This window comes from Galleria mellonella, unplaced genomic scaffold, assembly GCF_026898425.1.
Source record: "Galleria mellonella isolate WM207_F2 unplaced genomic scaffold, CSIRO_AGI_GalMel_v1 utg65, whole genome shotgun sequence".
NCBI lineage: Eukaryota > Metazoa > Arthropoda > Insecta > Lepidoptera > Pyralidae > Galleria > Galleria mellonella.
This window is the reverse complement of record NW_026442138.1, coordinates 10808455-10818967: the sequence shown is the minus strand read 5'-3', so window position 1 is coordinate 10818967 and position 10513 is coordinate 10808455. Positions and strand designations below refer to the sequence as shown.

At 33.7% G+C, this 10513-nt stretch overlaps 3 protein-coding genes across 5 annotated transcripts in view; 1 reads left to right on the top strand and 2 right to left on the bottom strand.

Annotated features, from left to right (window-relative positions):
• Positions 1-55: 55 nt before the first annotated feature.
• On the bottom strand, positions 56-2403 carry LOC113511398 (ribosomal RNA processing protein 36 homolog). Its single transcript, XM_026895025.2, has 4 exons — positions 2211-2403; positions 1682-1920; positions 562-842; positions 56-221 (listed from the first exon to the last, which is right to left on the bottom strand). Exons 1-4 carry the CDS (start codon positions 2271-2273, stop codon positions 82-84), a joined length of 723 nt encoding a protein of 240 aa, XP_026750826.2. The 5' UTR covers positions 2274-2403; the 3' UTR covers positions 56-81.
• A 49-nt stretch (positions 2404-2452) lies between these two features.
• Positions 2453-3592, top strand: LOC113511399 (DNA repair protein XRCC4-like). 2 transcript variants are annotated; one of them, XM_026895026.3, is made up of 2 exons: positions 2453-2572; positions 2830-3592. In XM_026895026.3, the coding sequence occupies exon 2, from the start codon at positions 2880-2882 to the stop codon at positions 3495-3497; it is 618 nt and encodes a 205-aa protein (XP_026750827.2). In that variant the 5' UTR covers positions 2453-2572; positions 2830-2879; the 3' UTR covers positions 3498-3592. The 2 variants fall into 2 exon arrangements, with proteins under 2 accessions (XP_026750827.2, XP_031769674.2); XM_031913814.2 differs by having other exon boundaries at positions 2523-2664.
• A 1098-nt stretch (positions 3593-4690) lies between these two features.
• LOC113510506 (bifunctional glutamate/proline--tRNA ligase) overlaps positions 4691-10513 on the bottom strand; it is a 60187-nt gene continuing 54364 nt past the window's right edge. For both annotated transcript variants that reach the window (XM_052900763.1, XM_052900764.1), the window contains exons 26-32: positions 9688-9805; positions 9213-9352; positions 8754-8880; positions 7425-7666; positions 6128-6288; positions 5379-5522; positions 4691-4928 (exon numbers count right to left, since the gene is read on the bottom strand). In XM_052900763.1, coding sequence (XP_052756723.1) covers positions 4763-4928; positions 5379-5522; positions 6128-6288; positions 7425-7666; positions 8754-8880; positions 9213-9352; positions 9688-9805 — 1098 coding nt within the window. In that variant the 3' untranslated portion in view covers positions 4691-4762. The remainder of the gene's footprint in view (positions 4929-5378; positions 5523-6127; positions 6289-7424; positions 7667-8753; positions 8881-9212; positions 9353-9687; positions 9806-10513) is intronic.

Below are 10513 nucleotides of genomic sequence, written 5' to 3'. Positions count from 1 at the left end.
TTACTCAAACAAATTTATATATAAAAACTAGTAAAACAATAATAAGACTCTGTGGTACTTATAAATCAACATTTATTGCAGTCAACTAACACCAGTGGGCGCTTTATGTGAACGTTTCTTTAGCTTTTGTTGTCTGCGTTTGAGATGCCGCTGGATCCTTCCAGTGCCCTCCTTCTTTAGATCTTCATATTGCTGGACTAATGCTTCAACTCGCCTTTCAGCTGTAACAAACATATTTTAAGTTATTGTTATACTCCTTTCTAGTACATATTTTATTAAAAACATTTTGTTTTATTAGTATGTATTATTATTATTTTTTAATAACAATTTTGAGCCTTTTACTGACAAAATGGGATCCATTTTATCTCAAATAAAATATATATATTTGTATAGTACATTATAAATATTAGCATACTGATGGTAAAATGTTACCATAGTTTACAAATGCATGCAACACCATAGGTATCATATGGTTAGTTTGTCCAAGCACCTTTCACTATTAGCCAATCACCTTCCAGTAATTCATCAGCAGTCACATGATTAATAAAAATATTAACTTACACTTATTCTTAAAGTGAGGTTGTCTTCCATCCTTAAACTCTTGCACAACATGAGTTTTCTCTCTCTTAGCTGACGCATCCTCTTCCTTCTTCTTCTTGCTAGCTTTATGCTGGTCATTTAATCTCTGTAGCAGCCTACGTAATTTCTTCTCTTGCTCCGGATCTGTTGTTTGTTTAAGCTCTGCTCTTATTTTCTTGATATCCTTCATTCGTATGTCAGATAAGAAATTGTAGTTTTGTGAGAATTGTTTTTTGTCAAACTCACCACAGAGGGGGTCAAATCTGTATGAAAAAAAAGTATTGTCATGTTACTTACTGTCATATAATATTATGTCATATTTTTTATTTTTTGGTTGGCTAAACCTAAGAATGAAAAACAAACCGTCAACCTCTGATGGAAAATGGCAATCATCATATACAGATAAAAACAGAATCATAAATATCACAGAATATACTGTGACATCCATGGTGCCTAACTCTCATAACATAAAATTGACTACAAGTTGATATATGTATGGTGGTTTAGTGATGGTGTCTAAGTAAGATGTTTATAATGTTAAAATGTGGTATAAATTACTGTTTGTAACTTCTTAATGGATTTTTATTGTATATAGCTGAGAATTTATATAAAATATGTATAACTGAATAACCTAAGTTATCTGAACATACTTTATAAACCATAAACCTTGCAACACTAAAGTCTATAAATGAATATTTATATTCAGAGGTTTCCAAGGCAGTCAGGTGTGTAAATTTTTTTTATGCAATTTAAAATAAACTAGCCCACCTGATGGAAAGTGTTAACCATACAAAACAAATAAAAACACTTATTATATTATATAAACACAAATAAAATTACTTATGAGAGAGACAAGCATGGAAAATAGAGTCTTCTTCACATTCACATTCACACAAACATTTATTTTATCAGGTACCAGTTTTTGTCCATGACATATTCATATATATAAATATGTATATATTGATATATATATATATATATATATATATATATATATATATATATATATTCCATCCCAAACACAATGTTAAGTCACCAACGAATAAGAAACAAACACACAATAATCAATCATTAATAAAATATTTTTAAAACATCCACATACCGTGGGTCACGAACTTCTCTCTTCTTGATTTTAGGTACATCGAACATAGGCACAGGTTTTTTTGAACTCATCTCCCTTGGTCTATTTTTATTCTCTCTCTTGAATATCCTAGGTCCGTCTGGTTTCTTTTTGTCATTTTTACCAAACAATGCTTCCTTGTACACTTTAGCGCCAATTTTTTCTTTCAACTTCTGCAGCTCTTCGAAAGAAAGCGAGGATAATTCAGCTCTGATAGATGTCTATTTAAAAAGAAATTAAATTAATCAATCAAACATTACTATAGATTTTTTTTAATGGATGAGAATGGAATGGTGACGGGTGGTGGCGGGGCACCAGTGAGAAATGATAGATGAGCATGACAGCAGGTTAGTTAGCCCATCGTGACGAATGTAACAAGTATTAATTACAATAGTTTCCAGGGAAAACCGCGCAAAGGTCAACCTGACAGGGCTTGCTAGTGGTGGGACCATTAGTCCCCTCTATAGTAGGTTAGATAATGTTACTGTTTATTATAAACACGTGTACTCACTCTTTCATCGTCAACACTTTGTTCGGGCATAAAATTGTCATCGCTATCTTCACTTCCGCTCATTTTTTATTTATAATTACTAATATTATAATAAGAACAAGAGAAATAAAAATTGTATTACAAAAAAATAAATATAATACAGAAGTTGACAGACCAAAGTCAAATACAGAAATTTTATAATGTTGCTATTGTCAATCAGTCAAAATCGAATGCTTGAAATTTGACAATTTATTTGACATATTTTAGATATGACATGATTGTCTCTATAATCTGTATTTTATGTTATCAAAATGACAAACAAATTATCAGTAAAGCTTTTCGAATTTGCATTCAAAACAACATTAAATTTATTTCTATTTAAAGTACGGCCTATTTTCTTAAATGTTTAACATACATGTATATTTGTGAATTTCGTTAAAAGTTTCAATACTAGATTAATACAGACGTTGACTAAGTAATTTTGGAAACTAGACTAGCTTTCAAACTTCTGAACAAAAATTGCTTTAATTATATTAATTAGTATTTATTACTTTAATTATGCGTTTTTTAATTACTTTTACTTTTCAAATGCATATAATTTTTTTCTCTAAAAATTTAATTACTATTTTTTTCTTTTCAGCATTTATTTATACACAATAAAATAAAAAGTACTTAATTTATTAGTAAGAAATGGAATCAACTAAACCTAGCACAGTAATATCTAAAATAAATGCTAATGGACTATTTCTATATCTGAAGGTACAATGGATGGAAAATAATGAATTTGATTTATTTAATATAAAAATTTTTCATGCAAACAGCAGTTGGTCAGGTAGATTTTCTAGAGAATTTGCAGAGCAACAGAGAAATCGTATAGATTTAGATGAAGAAGAATATATAACAAATATCAGAGAAGCTCTGGAAGGATGTGATAGGTTCTTATATGATTTTATTGTTCAAGAAAAGGAGAAAACTGCAACTTTTTATTGGAAAAAAAAGTTTGAAGATGCTCACAGGAAAGATGGTTCTGTACCAATGTATCGTGATGAACAAACTGAAAGCATAGACTCATTGTTAGACCATCTCTTAAAAAGTAATAGAGATCTAAAGTTAACAATTATGGAATGCAACAAGTATAATGAAAATATCACTAAAGACTTGAACAGATACAAGCAAGAATTGAAAGATTTTGTAAATATGAAAACATCCATAGAAGAAACATTGTATGGAAAGTTTGTACAAGTGCTGAATGAGAAGAAGAAAAGAATTCAATTATTAGAAGAGACTTTACAAAAATTTAAACAATAGTAACTGTTGAGTTAACTGTAAATTTTATAAAATTAAAAAAAAAATTAAATGTTTCAAAAATTTTATATTAATATATTATAATGAATTTTATTATAGATTTATAATTTTATTTTCATTAAATAAAAGTCTTTGTTATAACAAATTATCAAGTAGGTTATTAAATGTTTAAAATACAATAATATACAGTTTATTATAAAACTTACTAATGTAATAAAACTGTAAACAGATAGTGTCTGTGCATAGTAGATATTAAAAAAAAACAATCCCTCATATAATTTTTTGATAAGGGCAATGAATTTTTTGATAAGGTACTGTACAAAAGTCATTTGCTTGGCTATCTCTGTCCTATTTGTGTTTTTGCTGTGAAGCAATCATGTTTGAATGACTTTCATTTGTAGTTGAAAAGTGTGATATGGTGGTGAAATTACAGGGTATAGAAGCAAAACACCTTAGTTTTCAGGAATAATTCTGCATGAGGAGTATCAAGAGCGACACAGTATACTCTGTTATATCCATGGTATTGGTCATGTTTATAGCTGATGATTACCATTTTACATCAGGTGGGCTGTCAGCTTATTTACCATTCTAAGTTTGATAAAAAAAAACTAAGAGAATCACAATATTCTATTTTGTACAACGGGCTATAGAAAGTATACTAAGACTTTAATATTACACTCTCGGCGCAAGATGCCTAATATATCTATTATTATCATTATTTCAGCCATTATCTGTCAACTGCTGAATACAAGCCTCCCCCATAAATTGCCATAAGGAACGGTCCTAAACCACCTGCATTCATTGACTCCCTACAATGTATTTGAGGTCGTCACTTTATGTAGTGGGGGGTCCTCCTACATTATACCTATTAACTACAATAGATAGGAGGGAAAGGGATTGTTAGTAATGGAGACTGAGAATCCTATTGCTAGCAATATACCCAACCAGATCGACCTCCTCGCGGTTCTCCCTGGAAACTATCATGGTTAATTCCTGACGAATTCATCATGATGTGCTAACTGGCCTATTTTCATTCTCATCTATCACCCTTCACTGGTGCTCCGCCAGCGTATCCCGTTAGCGCAGGCGGGGTTACCATACTATTTTCACCCAGCAAAAAAAAACTACAATAGATATACGAAACAAGCGATATTTGTATATTCCTTATTTTCTAGATATGATAAAAAAAAACTATATTATAACTGTAGATTAATTTATTCAGTACAAAATTTGTTTAATTAGTTTTATTATATAAATATAATGATGAATTAGTAGCTACGTCCGAATAGCGTAAAATATTGTGGCTTTCTGTCGCAATTGGGATGTATGCAGCGGTCGGACGGGAGAAGGTCGCGCGGCTGCAAGAACGGTATGCAGAGGGACTTCGCACCCATGGCCGGGCCTTTAATTTCTTCGGTTTCGTCCTCTTCTTTCCTATATAACAAATGTGATAACTATATTATTAATCTTTTAAATTTACAAATTACAATTTATTTATTTCTTGAAAATATATAGATATATTTGTGAAAACAAAACTCCTATATTATACCTATTAACTACAATAGATAGAGGGGAAAGGGATTGTTAGTAATGGGGGTTGAGAATCTCATTGCTAGCAATATACCCAACCAGGTTGATCTCCTCGCGGTTCTCCTTGGAAACTATCATGGTTAATTCCTGATGAATTCATCATGATGGGCTAACTGGCCTGTTTTCATTCTCATCTATCACTCTTCGCTGGTATCCCGTTAGCGCAGGCGGGGTTACCATACCATTTTCACCCATCAAAAAAAAAATAGGCAAAAGGGCAGGAAAATTATGAATATATATAATATAAAAATAATCATATAATACCATTTTTAGGTTTGTTTTGCCAGTACTTACCTCTCACTGTCGGCTTTGATCTTGTCCTCGCACGATGTAATACCACAGAAGGGCGCCAGCAATATATGTTTGCGGTCTAACGCCGAAGTGAAGTCCTCCCATTTGTTCACTAACGACAGTCGTTCATTGCGATCCTTCAATGCTCTGTATTGAAAAAAAAAATTAAAGTGACAATATTTTCAAAAAATATGAAAAAAGTAATTGTATTTCCGAATTATTATTTCAATTATTAATGCTCTGATACTCTATTCTGTTCTTATAAATTTGTACTGAAACTACTGTTGTCTGGTACAAAGATAATTATTATGTTATACTCGACAAATTACTACATATATTTATATATTAGGTCATGTGGACATAACAAAAAATACCCTTATAATACTGTGGTACTATATGGCATTTTAAATAATACAAGCAACAAAGAACAAAATTCTAATTTCAATATTTTTATTGAAATAAAAAGAATAAAAATAAGATTGATAAAACTGCATAACATTAGATAAAAACAGAACAAACATTACAGTTGAAACTTGAACCGCGTTTTTAATTTGATAAAATTATCATTATATCAACTCCCAGCAGCGGTCATTCCGAATTGATACTACATCGTAGACCCTTTCAAGAGCATATTTTTTTAAACGACTAGCAGTACACCTGCAACTCCTCAATGTTGCGGATGCTTATAGACGGTAGTAGTCACTTATCATTATGCTAGCCGCATTCTCCCAGTGTTACAAAAAAAATCTTACTTGGTGAACATTTCCTGGTGGGTCCTGTCCAGCAGCGCGACCAGCTCGGCGGCGGCGGTAGCGCGCTTCATGGTGATCTTTTCACCGGTGAGGCGTCGCACCGCCACCAACTCCTCACGCGCCAAGTCCTTGGGGCCCAGTTCCACACGTACCGGCACGCCCTGAAATTATATTATTTTTACTTATGACCATAGAATATATTTTTTAAATGTCCTTAGAACGTTATTGCTCCAAATATTGTAAAACTAGGAGGGGGGGGGGAAGTATTGTTATATGTTATTAATGGGGCTATTAGACCCCATTACTAGCAATATACCCTCTCAGGTCGACTTCCACGTGGTTCCCCCTGGAAACCATCATATTTAATTCTTGTCGAATTCATCATGGTGGACCAACTGATCTGCATTCATTCTCACCTATCATCTTCCACTGGTGCCTCGTCGGTGTATACCGATAACGCGGGCGGGGTTACCATTCCATTTTCAGCCATTAAAAAAACATTTTGAAAATTTAAAATTTATATAAATTATCGTCATATCAGCAATTATCCGTCCACTGCTGAACAGAGGCCTTCCCTATAACTGCCATAAGGAACGATCCTGAACCACGGGCGTCCATTGCGTTACACTTTTACATGAATACAACTGGATCAATGGGTACAGAGGTATAACACTTTAGTCCTTTGGAATGGCAACGCAACAACGGGGGTATTATGGGCGAAATAGTATGCCGACAGTCGGCCACTTTCCATCAGGTGAGCCATCAGCTTGTTTGCCATTCTAAGTAGCATACAAAAATATAACACACAGTGTTTAGTCCCAGAATAAGCACAACTTGAACCCTTGAAATGTACACATAGTGTACTAGACGTCTGAAAGAAATATTAAATACTTTTTTTTTTGTAAGCAGGTAGAAAATGCTCAAATTTTCACAAGGTCGCGTGGTCCTGGCATAGAATAGGCCACCCCTTCCTTTCCCGTGGGTGTCGTAAGAAGCAACTAAAGGAACTTATGGTCAAGTGATGGACAGCAGTGTCCCACTTAGAACAACACCAAAACCTAACCGCGGTTGCTAACTCGCCAGCCAAGTGTGGCAACTGTTAGCAAAACTCTTCATCGTCAAATATATAAAACAATTATAACATATCTATGGAATCAATCTGTAAGTATATACTTTCAAATAAAAAAAGGAATTTTCCGAATAGGTTTATAACTATCGGAATTATCAGGTAACAAACATAATTAAAAAAAAAACAACCGAATTGATAATCTCCATCTTTTTAAGTCGGTTGAAATACCTTTAATTCCCAATGGTTGAATTTCCAGCCCGGTGAGTAATTGTCCCTATAGTCGCCTTCCGCCCTGATGCCAGCAGCAACGAAATCGTTCACTAACTCCTTGCAAGAGTCTATCAGCTTCTTCCTCTCCTCCTGCGTACTGGACGCCGTAATACCGCATGGTACCACTATGATTTGTATTTCAGCAACGCGGGGAGGCAACACTAACCCTCTGTCGTCGCCGTGAACCAATATTAGTACACCTGGTAAAAAACATATTTAGGTATCATCAAGAAGCCTCATTGACAAATGTGATATAACCACCTCCACGGAAATAAATCCTTTAGATTAAAAAAAGAACAATTAAAATCAGTTAATTATCGCGCGTTGTCGTATTTAAGATTACTTTAAAGGGGAAAGGAGCTTAAAAAAAAACGTTCTTTAACAAAACGCATATATATTCTCAAACATGTTTTTACAAAACTGCGCGTGTCAAATTAATTAAATTAATATAATTTAAAATAAATATCTAAAACGTGCATTCCGGGGAGGGCACCAGACTTTTGGAGTGGGCACACCGGTCTTTCTTCTAAATACTCAATAATAATATACTAATATAAATACTCATTAGTAATATGTTATCGTGTATCATAACACACAAGAAAATTTTGTTTAAAGATAATTTTGATGACAAAATTGATATATCTTGAAAAGCGTCGGTTTTTTTGGTTGGTTAGTCTGCTCATGTCTATAGGCGACGGTTACCACTTTCCAACAGGTGGGCCGTCAGCTTGTTTGCCATTCTAAGTTGTATAAAAAAAAGCGTTATTCGAACAAACCCTATCGCAAGCGAAATATTTTTAAATATTCAATACTTTCATAATTCTTCTAAGAAAAGAACCCGCGAGAAACTTAACACTTTCAAAGTAATAATACTTACACACAAATAAAAAAAAATGATAAGATAAATTTACACATTTACACATTTGGTTTCCACTGTCATATTTTTTTATATCATTGACATGGCAAATAAGCATACGGCCCACCTGATAATAAGCAGTTACCGTAGCCTATGAACGCCTGCAATACCAGAGGTATTACGCGCGCGTTGCCAACCCTGAAGAAACCTCTTTAACCCCCTTTTGAAGATATATTTTAATAGTATATAGAATATTTTTTTAGTATGTGCAATAAAGTATAAATAAATCATATTAGTATATAATTTATTTATGTATAATTAAATATTGTTAACAACTTAAAATATTATCTAATAAAATATTGCGTAATTTATAATATTAGTGAAAAGTCGAGGAGAATGAGATCACTTTATATAACAAAATATCAAAATACCTATCGTTCTGGTGGTAAGACCCCATGAGTTCTGGTACACGTACGCTTTTTCCTGCGTCTCGGGATCGTCGTAAACAATCTCGAACATCTTCGAGAAGTTCTGACCCAAGTGATGACTCGTTGCACCCTGGAGTTGCAAATTAAATAAATTAGCGCCATCTAGTGGCACACTAAGTAATGTCTGTACTATGAGTATGGATTACACGGAAGAGAGAAGAGGAGCCCTCTGCACTCCGCGTCAACATCAAAATCATGTACAAGAAGATGCCACGCCGACATACACAACAACAAAAAATACGATCAAATTGAAAACTTCCTTCTTTTTGAAGTCGGTATAAAAACTTTGTGCCACTGTAGATTATTATTTTTTAATCCGATTCCTATAAGAAATGTTAAGATTTTTTTTATGGCAAATAAGTAAGACACAGACGGGCGTATAAATAATTTTAAATACTTTACCTGTATGGCTCTGCCACTGGCCGGTATATACGCTTCCACGGTGGTGGTGTAATCGCCACCGGCAAACTTCTCCTTTTCCGTCTTACGACCTTTCACCACCGGTATAGCGAGTAACTCTTCGTAGACGCGCGCGTACAAATCTTTACGGGAATAAACAACCTTGTGTTAACATTAAAAAATAAATTTATTTCATTTCGTTGCAAATTAAATTTATTTTCATTTCATAAAATTTTAAATGAAATAACAAAAATGCCCATTTAATGTTTTTGTTTCCTGCTCTTATCCTATTTGTGGTCGGCGTAATATGGTTTCATTCATATTATACAAGGTTTCGGCTTTCGGTTTTACGACCAAAACCTATAATAGTTAATACGATAATTATTTAAATATAAAATAAACATACACATAATAATATACATACATACATACTTGTGTATAACTTTAAAATAAATTATGTATTTACAATCAGTCTTACCAAGTATGAGCAGTACTTCCTCGGCGGCCTCCTCCTGAGTGCGGAAGGCGGTGTGCCCCTCCTGCCAGAGGAATTCCCGCGTGCGGAGGAACGGCTGCGGCTGCTTGAACTCCCATCTCTGTATTCGTGGCAGTAAAAAAAAATTATGTAACATGTATGGGCCATGTTTAGAAGGCGTAAAAAAGGCTATTCATATTTTTTTCTTGCAGCAGAGTTCCACTTGTTATTATTGAATTGGCCCAGTAGTTTTCAAATGTTTTATACCATTGTCCGTTTATATTAGTTTTATTACGATTATGCAAGATAAGATTAAAATAAAATTAAGATAAAATTATACCGTTTTTTTTTTTCGAAATAAAATTTACTCAATAGTCGATTTTTTTTTTATACAACTTAGAATGACAAACAAGCTGACGGCCCACCTGATGGAAAGTGGTAACCATCGTCTATAGACATGAGCAGTACCATGGACATAACAGAGTGTACTGTTTCACCCATGATACCCCCATGCGTTGCCATTCCTGAGGACTCAGGTGTTATTCCTCTGTGCCCTGTAAATTTACGCCATATCCCACCCTTCAAACCGAAACACAGCCATGCAAACACAGCTGCTTCACGGTTGAAACACGAATGGGACAGAGGTACCCAAGCAATCGACTTTTGTACAAAGTCTCCCTCTGGTAAATTATTAGAATTATTTTGTTACCATTAGTATATGTGCGACTGCCAATATTTAAAGGTTGAGTTCTATTATTATTAGAAGTTCTGTAAAACACACATGTAGCGACACGTCCTCTAAATAAGGTATCTTTAAGCAAATTTATAG